This window comes from Juglans regia, chromosome 16 (assembly GCF_001411555.2).
Source record: "Juglans regia cultivar Chandler chromosome 16, Walnut 2.0, whole genome shotgun sequence".
Taxonomy (NCBI): Eukaryota; Viridiplantae; Streptophyta; class Magnoliopsida; order Fagales; family Juglandaceae; genus Juglans; species Juglans regia.
The window spans coordinates 22,126,796-22,150,336 of NC_049916.1; the positions used below are offsets into that span (position 1 = coordinate 22,126,796).

Sequence of the window (23,541 nt, forward strand, 5' to 3'; positions counted from 1 at the left end):
AAGAACCCATTATATATATATAGAGCTCAGGAATAGGTTGCTAACTTGCTAGGATCCCCGGACGAAGCGCCACAGGCCCACAACCATCGTTGGTGATTGGGTGATCCACGTGGTGTAGCTGACGCGTCATAATCTGGTTGGACATCCAGATGAACGTAGGTCTAGTCTGGTCTGGTCACAAACGGCGTCCCAATTAAAAACCGATTATCTTTCATCCACAAACATCCATCTCTATGCGCGTTAACGGTTTTCGGAATCTGATCAACCCGGAAATAAATCCGGGCCCTTCATCCTGAATTCATATCGATTGATATGGTTGCTTTCCATGAATTTGTTTTAAAAAAATGCTTAAAATACGAAATTTTATATTTAAAAAAAAAAAAGGTGGAGATTAACATTTATATTCTTGATTTCTTATTTAAATTTATTAAAATAAATTTAATTTAATTTGAATTGAAACACGTCTTCTTTTACAATCAGTAATAATGTATGTACCAATTTAAACACAAATATATATTATTATAGGTTAGTTTGTTCTTTTTCATTAAAGTTATTTTTTAAAATCGTTTTCGTTTTAAGAAAAGCGTTAAAGACATGTTCAGACTTTGAACATTAAGGTTGGCCTAGTCCAAGGTTTTCACTTCTCAGCCTGTTTCTTTTGACATGTTCCAACTTTGAACATTATCCAGAAGCTAATTACCCAAAACTCACGTTTTTATAACAAACTTCCACCGTCATATTAAATCATAACCCCGAAATTCCGCAGCCAAATGAGTCTCGAGTTCCATATTGTTGCTGCAACTCTATCTATGTAACCCTATGGTAAAACGCATTCAATCAAATCGTGACTTCTTCAGCACCACACGCATAAATAATCATCAGGATTGCCTTAATAAAATGGAAGAGGGAATTGATAAGAGAGGTACACAGAAGTTAGCGTGGAGAGCAGTCTGCATTGGATAGGGAGGAAAAAGACAATGATGTAAAATTTACTTATTTTCAAGATGGTAGTGTCACAGAATCAGAATGTATGAAAACCAGAACCATATAATTAAGAATCTAAAATCTCTTGCAGTGATTGGCAATATTGAAGCGTCAAAGAAAATTCAACTCCAAAACTATGCTATCATTTGATTTCTGAACAGAACTAACAGGACAGCTCTACAGAGAAATATGAAAGAACATGCAATTTCAGTCAGATAAATGAAAACGTGAAACTCGAGCAACTGGAGGGGTATGGAATACAAGAGAAAGAACCGGCAGCTCCAAGCAGGCCCCATTGATGACCTTCCGATGATACAGAGATGTTTTTCAAGGAATGAATTGGCTCCCGGAGAAGCTCTATTCAGCTTTTAAATCATTGAAAGAATCTCCATTTTCCATGAACGCTACAGGGAGCTTCCAACTTCGAGCTGCTTGAACTCTTTAAGTAGAGTGTAAGTTCCCTTTCTAAGCTGTAATTGAATGAGGGGCGAGGTCACAAATTATATGAGGTCTTGCACACATAAATTCAAGTTGCACATTCCCGTAAGCTCTACCTGACCCTCAATCATAAATGTGGCGAATCTCACTTTCTGCTCACCAATATACAAATGTAATAAAATATCTTCTCCACTTTTAACGCCCAATCTCTTCATCAGCCACTACATTATCCTTCTTAAATATAACCTCATTCTCCGTAATCTCTTCATCCTTAACATCAGTTATTACCTGAAGAAGATCTATTGGAGTAGCTGCTGGGTCCAGCTCCCGACAACCCTTTGGAGCATTCTCACCTTCTTGACCAGAAAGCAAGTGTGAAGGGACATGATGGGAGAACCGAAACATCTCTTCTCTTGGAATTCTCCTAATTTCTCTGGGGTCTAAATGCTGATGAAAAACAGTCTTGAAACCAGCCACTTTGACCAAGGGAGTAACAGTTACACCCAGTTCTTCAGTATAGTCTTCAAGTACTTCCACCATGTCATACTTGTGAATTACATCATTTGCCGTCAACTCATTCCAGTCAGGGGACCAGAGTCTATAGAGAGCCCAAACATCCCCCTTTCTGGGATATATACAAATGGCCCCACGTATGCCTTTCGTCCACCTAACCTTGTGCGAGAAAGAATTCAGGGAGTCATTGATTTCATATCTGCCTATTCTAAAATCCCCACAAGTTTTAGAGAAACCAGAACCAACCCAGTTTAGGGGTCCCAATTCACTGTTAGTTTTTGAGTTAAGCCAACTGATCTGCATCTTGAATGGGTTCAACGATATTATATTATGAATCATGGCGTAATATCGAGGCATCCCATCATCATCGTCATATGCAGCCCATACCTGATTTTCTCCAAAAGACCTTTCAGTTCGATCCTTGTCAAAGTCGTGAAAATCGGGATCTGGGACATTTATCGACATTGTTTCCAAGGTTGCTGCATCTACATTGGCACCATAAGTGCCAGGAAAGGACTCCGTGGCACAGGCTCCAATCTTCTTATCCACAGATGTGCCAGACTTGTTCTGACCAGGCAAGTCGCTGTTTCCCAAAGATTTTTCACCTTTCTCATTTGATTTCTCCTTCCCAACCCCCTCTTCTTTAACAGCATTTTTATCAACACTAACTTCCTTCCACTCATTTAGTTTCTTATGAATTTCCATCCTAGCCTTCTGCATCAGTCGATTCTGGGTTTCATGATGAGAAACATCCCTCATGCTGCTGGGCTTATTGATTCCAGCAAGCCCTACTGTTTTAGAATTAGCCAGTTCAGATCCAGATTTAGTTGCTCCAGATCCTCCAGTTTCTAGACCCATTTGATTTGTGGCATCCCTTACATAGCCACTACCAAGATCATCTAGGCCTTTTCTTCTCTTTGAAGCACTAGAGTGGCCACTAGACGAAGCACTGCCCATCTTCTTAGATTGATGCTTCCTCCTCAAGGCCTCCTCTCTTTTTAAGGCTGCTTGTGCCTTCTCACGGTCTCTCTTCACTTTCTCGTATGCCTGCTGAACCATGCTTGCAGCTTGAGCAGCAGTTGAAGCACCTGCCGTTCTTGAGAATGGAGCCCACTGAAAGTCAGTCTGCTTATATGAATCAGGATTACTATACCCTCCTGCTCCAACATTTGGTGATGGGTCATTCTTTTTTCCTGAATTAATCGTGTTTTTACCAGTTGATTGATGATTGGAGTTTTGCCGCTTCTGAGTAGAATTCCATGAGGTGGATGGTTTAGAGCTATTTGAAGGAGGCGGAGCTGTTTCTACTGCAAAAAATGGCTCATGGCAATTAGGGCATAGGAGATTATGATTAAGGTAGACTCTCAAATACTCGTATTGCATTTTGCATCGATGGCACACAGTCCAAAAGGTATTGGGTTTTGGCTTATGAGATGAAGCAGAAGTTGAAGAGTTAGCGGCCCGGGTGGTGTTCTTTTGAGCCCTCGCATTTGAAGTTGTATTTTTGGTAAAATTGTAAAAACCATTCCCTCCTGGTGGTGCTGATGAACCCCCAGTAGGAGCTGAAACTTTCTGGACCCCCTTTGCATTCCTCCTCCGGTCATACTCTAGTCTCTTAGCCTTATCGGACAACAAGCTCCACGCCTCAGAAATATGCTTAAACGCCCCATCAGCTCCTACAGATTTGTTCTTATCAGGGTGAAGCATCAGCGCCAGCTTCCTATATTGTTTCTTTACTGTCTCATCATCGGCTAGTGGATCCACACCTAGTACCCCATACCAATCTGCTTCTCCATTTATTTTGTTTTCCACTGAAATATAAACATTGAGTGTTGCTAAAATGTGGGGAATACCCTCGAGCCCGGGAAACAAATTTTGGGCCTTCAAAGCAAATTTCTTTGCCCCTATTATGTCTTTGGCCATAAACTTCTTCTCAGCAATCTCCTTTGCCCTGGCGGCCTCATCTTTATTGCACTCCATTTCCTTGGTCCCCTTCTTTGTTTCTTATTACAACAAGGCTGCCACTTAGCAGAAAACCTCAGCCAGCCTGCTATTCAACTCTAAGAATTCTGTGTTTTCTCATACTTCAAAAAATAATCTACCTGATGAATCAAAACCCAGTTCACAAAAATCAGATAAGAAAACTGCCATACATGAATCATGGAAACGAGCATATGGTTATGTATCGACTCGACTAAAAAGAAGAAAATAAAAGAATCAACTTAAATGTTACGAGGAACATGTCCGACTAAAATTTAAAAACAATAAAAACAAAATTTTCTGGTTATCATTTCCGCAATACAATCAACGACAGCTCGAGCTTGGAAGATATCTGAGATTGAAAAAAAAGGGCTCAAAATTACAAAAAAAACACTGGTTCTCTGTACTATTTCTCTTTCATGAAGTTGGATAATGAGTACTGAGACAGCAATTCTTTCATGCATCAGACAGAGACCATACCAAAAATTAAGAAACACAAACCGAATCGAAATAGAAAAAATACAACATCTTCATTGAATATATGTGAATAAAGGTCTAGTCCAGATTAAACAATAATACTCAATGATCAAAACCCTAATTTTGAATACTCAGAAAGAAAGCCCTAGAATCAGTTATCAGGTTAGAGATATAGTTAATTTAGTATATCCCAAATTCAGAGAGGTGGGCTAGATTACCTAATAAAAGGAGCTGTGTTTGTAGAAGAATTAGACTCGCAGAACCGCCATGCTCCATAACCATCTTTTTCTCATCTGCCCCGCTTTTCTCAGCCAAATCCCAAAAAAATCCCCACAACAGGACCTTTTGCTGAAACTTCTCAAATAAACACCAAACAGCAATTCACAAAATAAATAAAATGACAGTATTTAATTACATTGGACCAGGGTTGGTATATCATATATCACTTTATAAAATGGGCTCTAGTTTAATAAAAAAGGGGCCCATAATTGACAGAATTCTAAAAAAGCCCAAACTACACTCCGATAACAATTCGACAAGTTTTGACAAGAAAATTATTACATACTTTTATAATGAATAATTTAATTTGAATATATTTACACCACGCATAATATATATAGTATAATTTAATTTAGAAAATAAATTTTAAAATTTGAATCGTACATATTAAATTATGTTATATAGATGATGTATAATGTAAAAATTTTCAAATAGCACTTATATTCATGAATACATATGGCAATCAATTTTAATATTCATACTTAAATAATTACCATTTTTTTCTCCAAGAATGTTGCAAAATGGCATATTTACACCACGCATAATATATATAGTATAATTTAATTTAGAAAATAAATTTTAAAATTTGAATCGTACATATTAAATTATGTTATATAGATGATGTGTAATGTAAAAACTTTCAAATAGCACTTATATTCATGAATACATATGGCAATCAATTTTAATATTCATACTTAAATAATTACCATTTTTTCTCCAAGAACGTTGCAAAATGGCAAGAATCTAAATAATAACATTTCTCTCCAATCATTAGGTCTGTTCATCCAGGCCGGGTGGTCCGAAACCCTGATAATTGAGTTCTTGTTACAGGTTCTGGCCCAGAACAAATCCGGGCAAATACCCGCATAGAAAAATCCATATACAATCCAGTACTCTCTTTTCTTTTCTTTTTGGTTTGAATGTTTTGTTTTGTTTTTTTATTCTTTTGTAGCAACTAAATGGACATAAACTCAAAAGGAAAAGCATATTATGTCCAATGAATAATTTATTTTATAGTTTTTTTTTACTCTTTTATCCACGTGGTTTTTTATTAATGGTCAAGGATTATGTAGACTTTGATTTTAAAAAATAAATAAATAGAGCTTGAATGATGTAGACTTTGATTTAAAAAAAAAAAAAATAGAGCTTGAATGATGCATCAATAATATTCATAACATGTAAGTTTTGATTCAAAAAAAAAACTGGGTGCAACCCGGAATCCGGGTTTTGGGTTTTTAAAAACCAATTTCAATTTGGGTTACGACACGGGTTTGACCAACCTAATCCGGATTCCGGTCCGGTTTTAAAACCCAAATTCCTGAACCGGAACAGTACTACCAATCATTACTAAATAACTCTTCCGTACCCACCCTTCCAAAGTCATTGCCAAAGCCACCGTAATGCACTGGTAAAGCACCTGGGGGCTGGGAGTTGGGAGTTGGAAGGGTCATGGTCTGGGCCTGGAATCAAACAAATTTTCTGTGGCAATTTTCATAGTCATAACACGCAGTCTTTTACTGTAGGAGATTTTACTGGACCGGGCGGGTGTCATGTGAAATCCAATTAATTGTTTCAGGCCCCATTGATTCTTAACGGGTTTCAAGGGACTTTTTAATTACTAATTAATGATCCCCACCCCGGTCGGTCAGGCACTCTCAGTACGCCGCACCGTGTCTTTGTACTTTTCATTCATGGCTGAATTCGGCACTAGCTTTGGTAGGCAACTTGGGCTCATTGTTTTAATTTTATTCCCTAATTATAAAGCTAATAGTTTGTTTTGAAATTATATTTATAATGAAATTTTTTAAAAAATAATTAATTTACATAAAAAAAATAATTAATCTTTTTAATAATAAATTTAAGCGATACTTACGTAATTCATACGAATATATAAAGAAGTATATTCTCAAAGTTGGTGGAAAATAATAATAATAATAATTATATATTGGAGACTTGTCACCATAGGATCCACGTGGAGGCATTGCTACCACACGAATACTTAATGGGCTTCTTGGCCCACCGTGGATCTGTTCTCTGTGAACAGAAATATCCGAATTGGGATTGTTTTTTCAAAAGACTCTGAAGTCTCGTATCCGCACGTTGTATTACGTCCTCCTGCGTACGCAGCCGTTGATCGGATTCTCAGCGCCCAAGTGTAGGGCTGCGATGGTGCCTGGAACATCATGGCCTGCAAGCAAGAAGTACCCCAGAAAAAAAAAAGAATTGATAATAAAAATGATCAAAATGGATTAAAAAAGAGAAGGCCAATGTAATGAGCAAAGACCAGTAGTTTGTTCGAGAAGAACAACCTTTCTAGCTTGAACGGTGGTACACGTGCACACGATTCTCATTTTATTAGTCTTTTTTGTTTTTGTTTTTTCCTTTAATTTTGTCGATGACAGCAACTCGTCATCCGTTTTCGTGTTGGTGGGTGAAAATTGAAATGCCGCAATCCCCAACATGCATGAAAAGGGGGCCAGCCCTAGTTATTATTTATTTATCTGGTACAGCTATATGCTACATAGGTCTTATCACTATGTCAACAGTCCATATATTAAATCGATGTTATGAATGAATTTAGAAGAGAGGACGGTGCTACACTGCTACCGGCCGGCCAAGCGTTAAATGCATCAACTGTAAAATTGAGCAGTAAGTTGGGGATGCTATAAGTATTTTCCTTTAGAATTATATATATATATATATATATATATAAAGGAAAATGCTACATGCCGCTCCTGCTGGGGCTGTAGCATTTTTTTATATATTTTTTTAAATTTATTTTTATATAGATATTTTTAATAATTTTAAATATTTTAAAAAATAAAATAAAAATTATAATATTATTTAAAAATATTTTCTTAATTACGAAATAGAATAAAAATTAATATTTAATTATTTGTATTTTACTTTCTGATTAAGGAAGTATTTTTTTTTCTTTCTGATTAAGGAAGTGTTTTTTAATGATTTGTTTTTTACTTTCTGATTAATGAAGTGTTTTTTAATGATTTTTTTTTTACTTTCTGATTAAAGAAGTGTTTTTTAATGATTTTTTTTTTTTTACTTTTTGATTAAGGAAGTGTTTTTTAATGATATTTTAAATTTATTTTATTTTTTAAAAATATTTATAGTGTAAAAAAAAATCTATATAAAAAATAAATTAAAAAATTACACATAAAAAAGTACATGTTAAGCTTAACGGGAGCCCCCAACAGGAGCTGTAATATGACTATTTTAAATATTTTTTAAAAATATTATAATATTATTAAAAAATATTTTCTTAATCACGAAGTAAAATAAAAAATTATAATAACTATCATTTCTTTATATATATAAACGTCATACTCTACCCATAATTATTTCTTTTGTAGGTTGGAGTTTGAACTTTGGACAAAACTTTCCCAAGACTTTTTTGATGAATTTTTTATTCTCGAATGAGATAGTTTTTTCACAGAGAATTGAATCAATTGATATTTATAATTTTAAAACGTGCAAGAATGCATAGACATTTTGAAAGAGTAAAGCTACTCTCACCACTTCCGATCTCGTTATATATTTTTTTAGTTTTTTTAATATTTTTTTATTTAATAATTAAGTAAGTATTTTTTAATGATATTATCATTTTTTTATATTTTTAAAAAATATTTTACATTATTAAAAAAATATATGTATAAAAAAGTAAAATAAAAAAATACAATACTTAACACTATCGGTGGCTCCCAACGAGACTAGGAGCGGTGGCTATAGAGCCAGCCATTTTAAAATTCTTTTAAAAAAATAAATAAATTTATGATTTATATGAAAAAAAATTATTTTCTAATATGAATCTTATTTTTTTTTTAAATATTTTACGATACTTGCACGATATAAAACTATATTTAACATTGTTCTTCCCAATAAATATTTTGATGATTTCCCAAATCTAGGGTCGTCTGTCTTCTTTGCGACTCCTATATAGGTCATAAAAAAGGAATATATAAATAAAATAAACAAATTCCTACTACCGAAGGGACACAAATAAGTCGATAGAGTACACATATTATGAACTGAACTAACGTGTTCATCCCCATACATATATATATATATATATATGTATAGACTTTAGTTGCGAAGTTGCTGTCAACTTTAGAATAATAACTTTTAGATTATGCAAAGACAGCACGATACACAACTTTCCCATTTGTCCGTACTTAGACTTTTAAATCACATTTTGGAAAGTCATCGTAATTTATTTTAGGGAATCTGATTATTTCATTGAATTAATTTTGTTTTTGAACATTTTCAATAATGTTCTCTGGTGAGCTTGCAAACTCAGGTATGTGTTTGGGAGGTGGCATTTAACCCATGCCATGGCATCAAACTACATTTTTATTAATTTAAAAATTAATTCTCTTATTTTAAATTTATTAGATTTTTAGTGGGTTTATTTTTATGATTTTTAATTTGTAAAAATTAATTCGATATGTTTCCTTAATATTAGTTATTGTTATGCATTTAAATTTTTCTTTATTTTAAATTAATTTATTTTTTAATTTAATTATATTATTTTAATTTAATCATTACATTTAAATTATTTTATTTAACTTGCTATTTTAAAATCTTTTTCGTTGGATCATTTTTGTGACTCGAGATGTGAGGATTGTACCTAATTTCTTTTCCTCATTTTTTATTTTTCCTCTTTTTATTTTCTTCTCATTTTATTTTTCCCCCATTTCTTTTTCTCCTCTCTCTCTCTTCTCTCCCGCGCGCAGCCCTTCCCTCCTCCCATTTGTTTCATCATCCTCCAGCCACTACTGCCGTAAGCCGCCGTGGTCGACACTGCCCCTATCATTCTCTTCCTCTTCGGCCGGTGACCTCACCCTCCAATTTCCAGCCCCTTTCGCGCCACTGTGAGCCCCCACGCACAACATCAAGCCGCAGCACCTCTTGTGTTCGTGTGCCTCCATCGCGCCTCCTCTGACTACTATTTCTTCACCATATATTCCTTGACCTCCCAGCAACCTAAACCACTCATCCCCAGCTCCGATCAGCCACCGCTGAAGCTCTACCATCCACATTTTCATTTTGAACATTTTGGCCTCCAAACACCTCCCACGCCGACACCCACGGCCAACCACCACCACCATTAGTTTCACTGACATCCTCAAGCCATTCCCTAATCATCTCGGGTCTTAGTTTGTCCCTGTTCAAAAGTGAATTTTTGAGACCCATGGCCACAGTGCATTTTGCACTATTCCATTGCCATGTTGCTACCTCTTACACTTCCGTGATTCTTCGAAAATTATAATAAAGTGTTGTGAGTATTTTTCTAAAGAACTTTCGTGATTTAAATGTATTATTGTACTAACTCATTTTACTGTGAATTGGTTGGTTGTGTCGGACTGAGTCCGAGGAGTAGGGAGGCTAAATGAATTGGAGGATGAAGTTGTTTGTGTGTTTTGGACTGTGTTGTGAATTGTTGGATGTTGGATGTTGAGACGTTTCATGTACATTGCATATTTGCACGCATGATCATGTTTGTAAATGAAACTGAGTTTTCATGTAATTCCATTCATGTTTATGTGTTTATTGGAAACTGAGTTTTCATGTGATAAATGATTTTTGGGTGCGTGCGTATCATGACCCCAAGCCGAGATAGGGCATTATCTCGGTGAAGCTCACCTGGTCACTCGGGAGTAGAATATACTGAGTGACGTCCCCTGGGTTGTCGCTGGGTGACAACAATATGGTAATGCTCTCGTGCCGACTCTGTGGCCCCTTTGCTAGCGGGGGCTAGAGGATGCTTGGCCACGAACGCACTGGGCGCGGAACTGGACATCGCTCGTTACGAAGTCACTCGCTACACCACGGATAACGAGCTGAAGGTGAGCCTGAGGATTCGGCTCCGCCCGACGAGTCATTTGGGATTACTCGTATTTGTATTTGGACTTGTATTATATTTTATTTTTGGATAATTGTATAATTTTTTTTTAATCATTTTACTTGTGTTAATTTGTATAAAAAATTCTGATACTTAGTTGACTTGCTCAAATTATCTGTTGCGTTGTTTATTATACACTATTACATATACACACACTTGGTACTATCGTTGGGATGCGTGACCGTATTATCATCATCCGGATGTCTCGATTCCCATATTCCCATACATAGGGGTCGGGGGCGCCATATATGAACTGATATTTTATTGAATCGTTAACATCTTTTTAAACAAGACAATACATCCCAAGTTTATATTAGCTACTTCAAGTTATGGCTAATTAACAAAGTTCACCATTTTGGTATCAAGTGTGCCGTGCACAGCTTTAAAAATGGGTCAAATGCAACTGTGAAGTGGAAAAAATGGCCATAGCCTATAAATTGGGTCGAGTGACTCGAGTCCATCAAGATATCATTAAAGACAAAAATGGAGATAAAAAAAAAGACAAAAGAGGAGAGAATGGAGATATAAGGACTGCAAATGTTAGAGGAGAGAAGAGAGAGACAAAAGATATATGAGGGTTGTAAAATGTCAGGTCAGGAGAATAAAGTAAAAAGACTCACGCAAGAGAGATCTGCCACCTCATGGCAGGCTGGCATCCGCAATAAAAAGGGATGCTCAGACAACATTAGAGGGGACTGTACTGATAAAATGGAGAGATCAAGAGACGATCGAGAGACGAATCAATAGAGAATCAATGGAAATATATTGAGAAAAAGTTTTAACCGTCTCTATACAGTGATATATGAGGATCCATGAATGATTATAAATAGATATATTATATTAGAGATTTTCCTATCCAAACCCTCGTAGACGTAAGAATATTGTCGAATTATATAAATCTTGATATCATCTCTTTTTATTTTCACAATATTTATTTTTTATTAACCATCATGAACATATAAAATATCACCGTAGAATCGTATCAAAACACTATCGGACTCTGAACAATTCATATAGTGGCTGTGGCACTACTTGCGTAGATTTGTCCAAAGTCGTGAAACACGTAGTCAACAGCAACCTTCAAGCTATATTTATTACTCCCACTCGTAACTACACTAGTTGGTGAAAAAATTACACTAGACCGATTGTCAGTTTCTTTTATTGCACGGATATTGTCTAAACTCATAAACGCATTTATTTTCCATTTATTTATGCGTATGCATTTATATTCTCATAAGTATATGTGCATGGCTACGACTTTCAATAATGTAATAAATTGCACACTCAATAATCATTTGATCCATCACTTCCGACCATAAATGGTATCACCAAGATAGTGGCAGACTTTGTCGCTCGAAAGTTTATAATTATGAAATAGTTTTTACATGAGTAATGTTACGTAACAAAATTCACTTAATTTTTTTTAAAAAGAATAAAATTTATTATTAAAAAATGAGAAATGGTATTTAAAATTATGCAGCTTGCAAATATCAAATAATTTATTTAAAAAATACGAATAAATATAAAATTTATATGATCGAGCACAAGTCTCCATTCGTCACACGTCATAGTTTAATTCGTATAAAACGTGTTGGCCGTCTCCATTCACACCAACATTTTGGACCAACACAAAAGTGACACGATTTGAGCATAGTGAATAAGAAGAAAAAAAGAAGGAAAATGATACAATTACTACCTTCTTACTACTCATTTATTACTTTTTTTATATTTAATTTTTTTTATAATTTTTTATTTTACTTAATAGTTAAGGAAGTGATAATTAGTAAATTTATATATTTTTTTAATTTTTTCTTAATGATTAAGGATGTTAAAAAAATACTTAAAATAAAATAGTAAAAAAATAAATACATTACAAATAGTAGATGGGTAGTAAAAAGAAACAGCTTTAAAAACCTTGGCAACTCGGACAAGTTACTTTTTAATGAAGCAGTACTTTATACATATGGTTAGTTCGCAGGACGTAAACTTGCAGAGCTGACAGGCGACAAGCTCGTCCGAGCATGACAGAGGGCCTGCGGTACATATGGGAAATGCTATATTTCTCGCTTGGAACTCCCGCTGGAGAGTTTATTTTTTATGTATTTTTTTTTAAATTATTTTTTATATAGATTTTTTTAATAATTTTAAAAAATAAAAAAATTTAAAATATTATTAAAAAATACTTTCTTAATTACAAAGTAAAATAAAAAATTATAAAAAAATATTTTTTTATTTTACTTCGTGATTAAGAAAGTATATTTTAATAAATTTTTTTTTTTACTTTCTAATTAAGAAAGTATTTTTAATGTTGTTCTAAATTTATTTTATTTTTTTAAAAATATTTTTTATAATTTTTTATTTTACTTCATGATTAAGAAAGTATTTTTTAATATATATTTTTTTACTTTCTGATTAAGAAAATATTTTCTGAATGATGTTTTAAATTTATTTTATTTTTTTAAAATATTTTAAAATAATAAAATATCTATATAAAAAATTACTTAAACAAAACACATATAAAATAACACTACACCTCTAGCGGGAGCTCCCAGCGGGAGCCCCCAGCGGGGGCTGTAGCATCACCCGGTACATATATATACAGCTGAATAAATATCTAGTTTGTTAATATAAAATTACTATAAAATTTGAGTAGCTCGTTTAAGTTAATTAATATAATAAAGATAAATTTATAATTTTTTAATAATTATTTTACAACTTTATTTTAAATGGGATATAGTTATATTATAACTTGAGATTATTGTAATGAAGTGATGTAATTATATTAATTATTTATAAAATAAATTATAACATAATTGTATATATATTATATATATCATTGACTTTATTATATGTTCTATAATGTGGGCATTTTAAATAAAAATGAAAAAAAAAGTCGCAACCTTATTAAATATCATACAAATTATTTGAATCTTTATATTTATAAGCATTAATATATATAATATCTATGAAAATTAAAAACATCCATCAAAATATACAAGATAATATTAGAATATATGGAATAAATAATAAATTTTATTAACGTTAAATAATTTAGAATTAAATTAATTTAAAAAAAAGATATTAAAATAAGTTAAATTGAAATGATAAAATATTATTAGAATATAATTTATTATTATTATTATTTTAAAATTTAAAAAAAATTAAATTATTTATTATATTTTATTTTAAAATTTAAAAAAATTATAATAATAAATTGAGATTAGTTGAATTTACAAACTACCAAGGAACGCGTGAGAAAAGATAATGTTATCCCACGTCCCCACAGGTGACACGTATGGCGGTAAAGCCAATGTGGGCAATGGGCATTACAAGCCGATTGGCCAAGAGCCAGAGAACCGGTGCTCTGACGTGGGACGTCGCTGTCAGAAAGAGACAGCCGAAGCGGAGCCGTAGTAGTGATTGGCCTAATCACTCCCTGACCAGCCTTGATTAAAGTGCCTTATTCCTTTGCCACTGCTTTATTCTCAAATTACTATTTTGTCATTTACCGCCCACTTGTAAATGACCATTTCGCCCTCCAATCTCATCTTACATGCCCCCACTCTCTCTTCCAACCCCATAGTTTTTCCTGCTTCCCATTACGGTAAGCAAATTGCAGAAGCCATAAATAAAGCCTAAAGGAGCCAAGCTGTTGATCTTTAGTTATTATTCTTTTCCTTTCGAGGGGCAGGGGTGGTCACAAGGTACAATATATTTAAGTTTTTCATTGGTGGGGTTTCAACTTATAAATCGGACGTCATGTCACTATCACTGGAGAATAATAGTGTCATTTTGAATTTACCCAGATTAATGAAGTATATTACAAATAATTTTTATAATCACTTAGAGCGAATTTGAATTCATTTAATTATTATTTATAAAATTTAATTTATAAATTTTATTATTATTTATAAATCATCTTATTTTTTAATTCAAACGGAATCTTAAAAAATAAATATTCAAAATAAAGATTCAAAACAAAGAGAAGTATCTGACAAGATTACTGGAATATTTGGGTTTTTTAAACGATTTCAGGAGCAATTTGGATTGATGAAAAAAAGTTTGCCACTGGATGTATTTTCGAGACTTTCAATGAATTTGATGGAGCTGTATGCCTCTAAGTTTATTTAGATTTCAACACAGTAAAAAAATAGTAAGACCTTGAGAGATTCTAATAATGGGTGCCTTACCTCTTTGCCCACTCGTTGGACACTGGTTCTCTGTGATGGGTACCGACGAGTTGGGTAAAGTAGGGGGTACCTAAATGCCATTTAGGCAGAAAAGTGAAATTCTGTTTCCATGCAAGGGTAGATTTGTCATATAAAAATGGCATGCAACCACAGAGTTAAACAACCTAGTGTGTACATGTTGTCTGGCGGTATTGAATAGATAATTGGGATGTGAACGAACATGAAGGAAAGTTATAAAAAGCACTCTGATCTCTGCCAAGTGGAACTATACCTTTCCTGTCTTCATATATTTTAATTATATTATTATTTTATAGAGATCAATAATTAAATATATTAAATAATAAAAAAAATAACATTTATGCTTTGAAATATATTTTTTTGGGGGGGTTGGATGGTGTGGACTATGTGGATAGAGATAATGGCCTGTGCTAGCAGCAGACATTTCTACCACCATTACCATATTCTTCTCTAATTTTTTCTTGGTGATTCATTTTTTTCTTAATGTCCATGATTTTACTCCGCTCACCTTCTTTTATCTCCCTGTCGCTGCTTCTTCTACTACCATTTCTGGTCTTTCTTGTGTTTTGTGCGTAGTTCTATTCAGGTTTGTTTACTCAAAAGAGTCAAACTTTAGAACACACATGCTTAAATTCGTTCTTGTTTGATTTCAGCAAGGTCGAAACCCCTATAAACTAGATCTCGTGTCAGATTCTTTATTGGGGGAGTTGGTTTTCTGATTTGGTTTAACTAAATTTCGAATCTTTGTTGCTTAGTTTAGCCCATTTCTTGTCCTGGGTTTTGGTTGGTGGTTTACTGATAAAATCAAATTGTTTGGGATTAGAAACTCTGAATCTTGAGATTCCTTTTTTTTTTTTTTGGTCTGTGAATTCTTATCTCCCCTAATCCTGGGCTCTTCTTGCATTCCAATTTTGAAGTTGTCTGGGTGGATAAGATATCATCTCTCCACTTACACAATACTTTTCAATCTATCTGCTTTTGGTGAGTTTGGAAGTGGGTGAGTTTCGTCCTCCTTCATTTCCTCACTTTCAACTTCTTCGAAGTTTTTTACCCGCTTCTTGATGTTGGGTTTAACTAGAACGTTTCTGCGGATTTGATACTGGGTCTCTCGACACCCCAGGAGCAATAAGTCAATCTCACCTCGTATTGTTACTGTTTGTTGTTAACTTGAGTTGGTAACTGTTTCTGATGAGTTTGCTTCACGTGGTTGGGTTTGGCCTAAAGGTGGGGCATCTGCTTTTGATGCTATGTTACTGGATTGTGTCTGCAATTTCCATGAACTGGTTCATAAATAGTGGAATAGTGGACACCAAGACTGGTTTGCTTGGTGATAGTGGCAAGATGTGGCTAAAATGGTGGGAGAAGATCTCGGGAAACAGTTGGAAGATCCACCACTACTACCAGTATATTGGGTCTAAGAAAGTCCCCAAAGCATGGTGGAGGAAGCTCTTGATTACATGGGTACTTGGTTGGACCATAGTGTCTCTGTCGATCTTCTGCTACATGAGGTTACAAGCTACTGATAAGAGGAAAGAGACCCTTGCAAGTATGTGTGACGAGAGGGCTAGGATGTTGCAGGATCAGTTTAATGTGAGTATGAATCATATCCAAGCCATGTCGATTATGATCTCAACCTTCCACCATGGCAAGAACCCCTCTGCTATTGATCAGGTAAATTCATCTTCTTTCATATTTGAGCAATTTCGGATTCTAAAATTTGACGGAATCCACAACTCTTCAATAAAAGTGCTTAATTGCCTTATTTCGAACTTGTTTCTTCTATTGCTTTTGGTCAAGAATGTTAATTATGAGGCATATGGCTTAATTCACAACCGTACTTGAGCTATTTTTCGGCGACTTCTTTTAAGCTGATCACTTAACAACAATTAATCACTTAGCTTCTCATTCTTCTACAACTTCATAGCATAATTGTGTCATTTGATGCATTTTCTACATATGGGAGATGAGTTGAAGGTGCTAAATAGCGAATCGATTTGAGGTCAATTTTTATCTTTGTTAATTTAGCTTAATCTAAAACCAGATCCGAGTTCTTTTGCCTACTATCACTAGTATCTAGTCAACAAAGCAATCTAACTTTCACAATCTATAGAGGACTTTTGCAAGGTACACGGAAAGAACTGCTTTTGAGAGGCCCATCACAAGTGGTGTGGCATATGCTGTTAGGGTGCTCCACTCAGAAAGGGAACAATTCGAGAAGCAACAAGGCTGGACCATTAAGAGGATGGATACCCTTGAACAAAACCCCGTTCATGAGGATGATTATGCCGCAGAAGCCTTAGAGCCATCCCTAATTCAGGAAGAATATGCTCCTGTCATCTTTGCACAGGATACCATTTCTCATGTGGTTTCACTTGATATGCTGTCGGGGAAGGTTAGTTTTTTTTTTTGTCTATCTTCTGCATAGTCTCTTGTGATTCATTAGTTTTCTGGTGTGACGATCTTGAATGATTAAACTGAATTTTGAACCCTTTTTCAATTAAACCGCATATGGTTGTGACTCAGAAATTCTAAAGTCTTGACACTACGGACATTGTACGTTATTGGAAGTATTTGATTTCATACATTATCTTCATTCAGAAAATTTCAACAAGTTATGTACCAACAGGAAGATCGTGAGAATGTGTTGCGTGCCAGAGCATCAGGAAAGGGGGTTCTATCTGCTCCTTTGAGGCTAGTAAAAACAAATCGTCTGGGAGTTATATTGACATTTGCTGTCTACAAGGCAGATCTCCCCTCAAATGTTACGCTGAATGAGAGAATTCAAGCAACTGATGGGTATGCATTCTCCTTAGGGTTTCTGAATTCCTCAAAATTCCCCCTGCCCTCTACAAAGAAAAAGAAGAATGACAGCTGTAAAACCTGCATATATATATATATGTATGTATGTACATGCATAGTACACATATGTATATATGGAAAAGGAGCGATGGCTTGATAATACTTGAATTTACTGTACTCATTGAACTTGTTCTGGGAAGATTAAGAGTCATGTTGCCGATGCCATATCGTAGAAAATGGATTTCTTGCATTTAACTGGAGCATGTAAAATAAATAAAGAAACTAATAAGAAACCTTTTCACCATTGTATGTGCTGCCAAGCAGATATCTTGGGGGAGTATTTGATATTGAATCACTTGTGGAGAAGTTGCTTCAACAGCTTGCTAGTAAACAGACTATCATTGTGAATGTGTATGACACAACCAATTACCCACATCCAATCAGCATGTATGGCTCGAATGTATCGGATGATGGTTTGCAGCATGTTAGCACCCTTAATTTTGGAGATCCTTTCAGGAAGCATGAGATGCATTGCAGGTAAAAATAAGCTCTTCTCTGTACCAATTATTCTGGGTTCAGCTTCTGCACCATATCGAACCCTTTGGCTAGTTTGTACCAATTAAGCGTCACATAATGACTAACGAAAAGTTACATGCTTTTACAAAAAAAAGAAAAAAGAAAAAAAAAAAGGGATAATGTAATGAGTTGCTGCCATTGTAAGACTTATCTGTCTAATTAGTTGATGTGGCTGCTATTACTGGATCCCAAATAACCAGTCTTCTGTAACTTCTGAGGAAAAATATATTAATAATCAAACTTTAGGAGTTGAAGACTTGAAGTGGGTTGAAAACTAAGTTTATGCCTGATACAGATTCAAGCAAAAACCGCCGTGGCATTGGCTAGCAATAACAACTTCTATTGGCATCCTCGTGATTGCATTACTTGTTGGATATATATTCCATGCAACTGTGAATCGAATTGCCAAAGTTGAAGATGATTACCATAAGATGATGGAACTCAAAAAACGAGCTGAGGCTGCTGATGTTGCAAAATCCCAGGTACTTGATATCTTGAATTACTCGGTACAACTTTTTTTAAGTTGCTTTTCATGTTTTCATGCAAATGTGGCCCTAAACAAATTTCAACCATCTGTAGTTCCTCGCTACCGTCTCCCATGAGATCAGAACCCCAATGAATGGTGTTCTCGGTGAGTATTTGACACTGTCCTTCATTAATGGAAATTAGTTATACGTATGGCCCAATGGTCACGATAGAGAGCTTTCTAAACCATGGAAATGCAATGCTCTTAATTTTTCAGGAATGTTGGATATGCTCATGGACACAGATCTGGATGTTACTCAACAAGATTATGTCAGAACTGCACAGGCCAGTGGAAAAGCTCTTGTCTCACTCATAAATGAGGTTTTAGACCAAGCAAAGATTGAATCTGGTAGACTTGAGCTTGAGGCTGTGCGGTTTGATCTGAGAGCAATTTTGGATGATATTCTCTCACTCTTTTCTGGAAAGTCCCAGGAAAAAGGAGTGGAGGTATAATTGTTTCTAGGTTTGAATTGTCTTTCATTGCACACTTTCACTGTCTAATAGTTAAATTGATGGTTTTGCATGGCCAAAATTGTGGAAAGAGCAGCTGGCAGTTTATATCTCAGATCGAGTTCCTGAAATGCTAATTGGTGATCCAGGAAGGTTTCGTCAAATCATTACCAATCTTATGGGTAACTCAATCAAAGTAAGTACAAAGTAGGTTCTAAAATTCAGTTGTACATAATCAACCCCTAGGGCTTGGTTCAAGTGGTAAAGGTCTTGGTCTTGGTGGTATGCTCCCTCCAGGTCTAGGGTTTAAATCCTCTTGTAGGAAATTTCTTGTTGAGTGCTTGTGCACTCCTGAGATTAGTCGGGACTTTGTTCTCGGACACCCAGTGCCAATAAAAAGAAAAATGTCAGTTGTATATAATCAAAAGTGTTGGGAAAAAATCTGTTTTCTGCTACTGTAGATTCAGAAAAGGGAGAAAATGATGAATCTTGGGAATTTATTCAGTCATTACCCCATGCAAACCAAAGTTGGTTTTGATATTTAATGGTTTATCTTGTGGGTGAGTGTCTTCCTTGTATCTGGTGGAGAAAGAATAAAATGAAGAAATTGAGTAGATATAAGGAATTAACTCATTTTGAAAATGCTTGTGTTTTGAATTGTGCTATAGGCATAATGGTGTCGTGTAATTTTGGAAAGTGAAAGGAGTTTCTTTTAATGAATATTAAAGAGAAGTGTTACATACACAAAAAGAGTACACAAAAATAACCCACAAATTGATATGACTTCATGTGATTCGTTAGATCTACTTTACAATAAAAGTAACTTTATAATCTAATGTATTGCATCAAGCCACATTAGTTTGTGGGTTTACTTTTGTGTAATCTTTTGTGGCTAAAGTATTTCTCATTAAAGTAAACTATCTTGCATGTTCTTTTTATAAATAGAGGAGCTGATAATTTACTGATATTACAGTTCACAGAGAAAGGGCACATATTTGTCACTGTTCATCTTGTAGAGGAAGTGATTGACTCAATAGGAGTTGAGATGGAATCACCATCGAAGAACACATTGAGTGGATTCCCTGTTGCAGATAGGCGCTGCAGCTGGGAAGGATTTAAGACTCTCAGTGGAGAAGGATCCACTTGTCCTCTCTCATTGTCCTCCTCTGACCTTATCAACCTAATTGTTTCTGTTGAGGATACAGGAGTAGGAATCCCTCTTGAAGCCCAATCTCGTATCTTCACTCCTTTTATGCAGGTGGGTCCTTCCATCTCCCGAACACATGGAGGGACAGGTATTGGCCTAAGCATAAGCAAGTGTCTAGTTGGTCTAATGAATGGGGAAATTGGTTTTGTGAGCATACCAAAGATCGGTTCTACCTTTACATTTACTGCTGTCTTCACCAAAGGCTGCTCCGATCCAAATGAGCATAAAAGCCAGCAAATCAACAACAAATCCAATCTTGCATCCTCCGAATTTCAGGGCATGATGGCATTAGTTGTGGACCCGAGACCAGTCCGTGCCAAGGTGTCAAGATATCATATCCAACGGCTAGGAATTCATGTTGAAGTGGTTTCTGAATTCAATCAAGTTTTGTCTAGCATAAACAGTGGCAAAACAGTTACCAATATGGTACTTGTTGAGCAGGAGATTTGGGATAGGGATTCAGTCATTTCTGCTCATTTCATCAATAATTTAGAGAAGGTTGATTGTGGGATGCCTCCCAAGTTGTTCCTTCTCGCTAGTTCTATCAGCCCATGCAGAACAAGAGCTGCAACTTCAAGTGATCGCACCCTGCCGATCGTCATGAAGCCCCTGAGAGCAAGCATGCTTGCTGCCTCATTACAGCGAGCCATGGGTGTTGGGGGCAAGGGGAAACCCCGCACTGGGGAGATTTCTGGCTTGTCTGTCTGCAATCTTCTTCTTGGTAGAAAAATCCTTATTGTAGATGACAATAATGTGAATCTTAAAGTAGCTGCTGGTGCTTTGAAGAAGTATGGAGCTGATGTGGTCTGTGCAGACAGTGGGAAAAAGGCTATCTCATTGCTTCAACCACCTCACCATTTTGATGCATGTTTCATGGATATCCAAATGCCGGAAATGGATGGGTATGCTCTTCTTGATTGCTTGTAAAATCTCTGATTTAAATAATTTTTTACTGGGGATTAAAGGCTTCATTAAGTATAAATGATAACTACTTATATTAAAAAATTAAAAAAAGTATAAATGATACTAGAATATCACTCTAATGATGTCAGGCTAGAATCTGTACTTCTAGTTGTCTAATTAACCATTTAGAAAATTTTAGGCTGCCATATATGTGATGGGAGTAATTTGCATCAAATTTGCTATTGGTGGTTATGAACAATAACTCTCATTGGGCTACATGTTTTTCTCTTTCCATTGATGATCTTATTCCATTTTACTAATTATTGACACGATTGGTGGATCAATTGCTAGATCTAAGAACCATTAATCTCTCTCCATCACAGGTTTGAAGCTACAAGAAAAATTAGGGAAGTGGAATGTAGTATCAATAATCTTATTCGAAGTGGGGAAGTATCTCTGGAAGCTTATGATAATATTTCAAAGTGGCATGTTCCCATTTTGGCCATGACAGCAGATGTAATACAGGCTACGCATGAGGAATCCATAAGATGTGGAATGGATGGATATGTTTCAAAACCATTTGAAGCACAACAACTTTATAGAGAGGTTTCACGCCATTTCCAATCGGCTTCAAATGGGAATTTATAGAGACAACTTACATTCTAAAGGCTTGCTGCTGAGATAAGCACGGCAAGCTGTTCTCGTGTATGCATAGGAATGCTTAAATGGGTTCAGAGTTCTTCCAAAAAGTAAGATCACCACTCATGTTTCTTACTCTTCAACACATAGTTTCTTCTTTTTTTGGAGGTTAATGCATTTGTGGTGACATCAAAGGCTCACATCAAATGCATTTTTTAGGCTCACATCACATTCCAGTTGTTCCTTTCTCTTTTTCATAGATCTGTTCGATTACTAGTTTGTTGACTTCTTGCTGTGTTTGTTATAATATCCAGGGAGACAGTTGTTTCTTGTAGCAGTGTATATAGAAGCCGTGCTTGACAGGTTGGGATTGAGTTTTTCTTGATTTTTGTATGAGCCAGATATAGAAGACAGTTGATTTTTCACTTGCAAAGTTGATCTCATCTCCAAGCCTTTCATCTCGGACCGGTTGGACCTAAAATTCAGAGATATTAGTCGAAAATGGCGGAGAAAACCCCTAGGCTTTGATGTATCATAGAAGATCAGGGAATAAAATGTGATCCTTGAAGAGTTCTGACTCTTTGATCAAGTGTTAATACTCGTGTCATAGTGATTTGTTCTGTTGAAGAAATGAAATATAGCTTCTCAGCAACAGGAGAAGTGCATTGTGTATATTAGTCAGGACTACAATAAGCATGGTTGATAACTTGATGTTTACTTATAGAACCACACTTTTCTTCTTATTTTTTTATTTTTTTTCGAACAATTTGTTCGACTGAGGATTCATGTAACTATCACATTGTATCAAATTCGAGTAATGTCACTATTCTTGCCTGATTTCTACACTTCTTTGAAGCACTGCGGATCAGTGCAAACACATGAAGCCATATTAGAATTCAATGAAAGCATCTATCTTAACCAACTTTGTTAATGATTGTCGATATGTCCGGGTGGTTAAGCAGACTGACTTGAAATCTGTTGGGTTTCGGTCTCAGATTCATTTACTTTTTTGAAAAGAAGTGAAATTTACATCCTAAAATTGTAAGAGAAAATATCTTTATAACTGTGAATTGTGCAATCGCTGCGTAATCGTTTTAAAAAAAAATGAATAAAACATGAGATTCACGTTAATTTTTTAATAGTAAATCTTAATTTTTTTGCAAAGTGATTACGCAGTATTTATGCATTTCATGATTGTATATAGAATTACTCGATTTCAGCCTTGCAAATTCGAACCCTGCTGTCGACGATGGCAACTACAATTCTTCAATCAGTCTTCTAAATTTTTATATTTAGGATACAAAACGCCTTTCATTTATAATTTTTTTAAATTTTTACATAAAATATAATAATAATTAAAAATAATATTTTATTCAACTTTTAATTTTTATTTTAACTTACTATCCAAACCATCTCTAAGATATTTTTACACATTTTATACCGTTTTATGTCCTAAGTTGCGGACACTGTTTATTGAAAAATACTATATTGGAAGAAAATGCTACTTTTTTAAATTTATATGTGTATATATATATTAACAAGTGTTTCAATATGTTTAATAAACATTTTAATTTATACCATGATTTTTTACATGTTTAAATATATATATGTTTTTTTTATTAAAAAAATAAGAAATCTTCTTTTAT

At 34.9% G+C, this 23,541-nt stretch overlaps 2 protein-coding genes across 2 annotated transcripts; one reads left to right on the forward strand and one right to left on the reverse strand.

Annotated features, from left to right (window-relative positions):
- Nucleotides 1-978: 978 nt before the first annotated feature.
- LOC109010063 (J protein JJJ2) lies at nt 979-4,797 on the reverse strand. Its single transcript, XM_018990774.2, has 2 exons — nt 4,611-4,797; nt 979-4,037 (listed from the first exon to the last, which is right to left on the reverse strand). Exon 2 carries the CDS (start codon nt 3,913-3,915, stop codon nt 1,618-1,620), a length of 2,298 nt encoding a protein of 765 aa, XP_018846319.1. The 5' UTR covers nt 3,916-4,037; nt 4,611-4,797; the 3' UTR covers nt 979-1,617.
- Nucleotides 4,798-15,984: 11,187 nt separating this feature from the next.
- Nucleotides 15,985-22,740, forward strand: LOC108980541 (histidine kinase 3-like). Its single transcript, XM_018951484.1, has 11 exons — nt 15,985-16,467; nt 16,907-17,188; nt 17,423-17,592; nt 17,920-18,132; nt 18,467-18,653; nt 18,751-18,802; nt 18,914-19,143; nt 19,244-19,342; nt 20,120-21,255; nt 21,640-22,005; nt 22,210-22,740. Exons 1-10 carry the CDS (start codon nt 15,985-15,987, stop codon nt 21,902-21,904), a joined length of 3,117 nt encoding a protein of 1,038 aa, XP_018807029.1. The 3' UTR covers nt 21,905-22,005; nt 22,210-22,740.
- Nucleotides 22,741-23,541: the final 801 nt, after the last annotated feature.

Excerpts from the sequence above, each read along its gene's own strand:
- LOC109010063 (XM_018990774.2), bottom strand. The coding sequence starts at position 3,915 with ATGGAGTGCAATAAAGATGAGGCCGCCAGGGCAAAGGAGATTGCTGAG.
- LOC108980541 (XM_018951484.1), top strand. The coding sequence starts at position 15,985 with ATGAGTTTGCTTCACGTGGTTGGGTTTGGCCTAAAGGTGGGGCATCTG. Across the intron at positions 17,593-17,919 it reads AGAATTCAAGCAACTGATGG|ATATCTTGGGGGAGTATTTG; the intron begins GTATGCATTCTC and ends GCTGCCAAGCAG. Across the intron at positions 18,133-18,466 it reads AAGCATGAGATGCATTGCAG|ATTCAAGCAAAAACCGCCGT; the intron begins GTAAAAATAAGC and ends TGCCTGATACAG.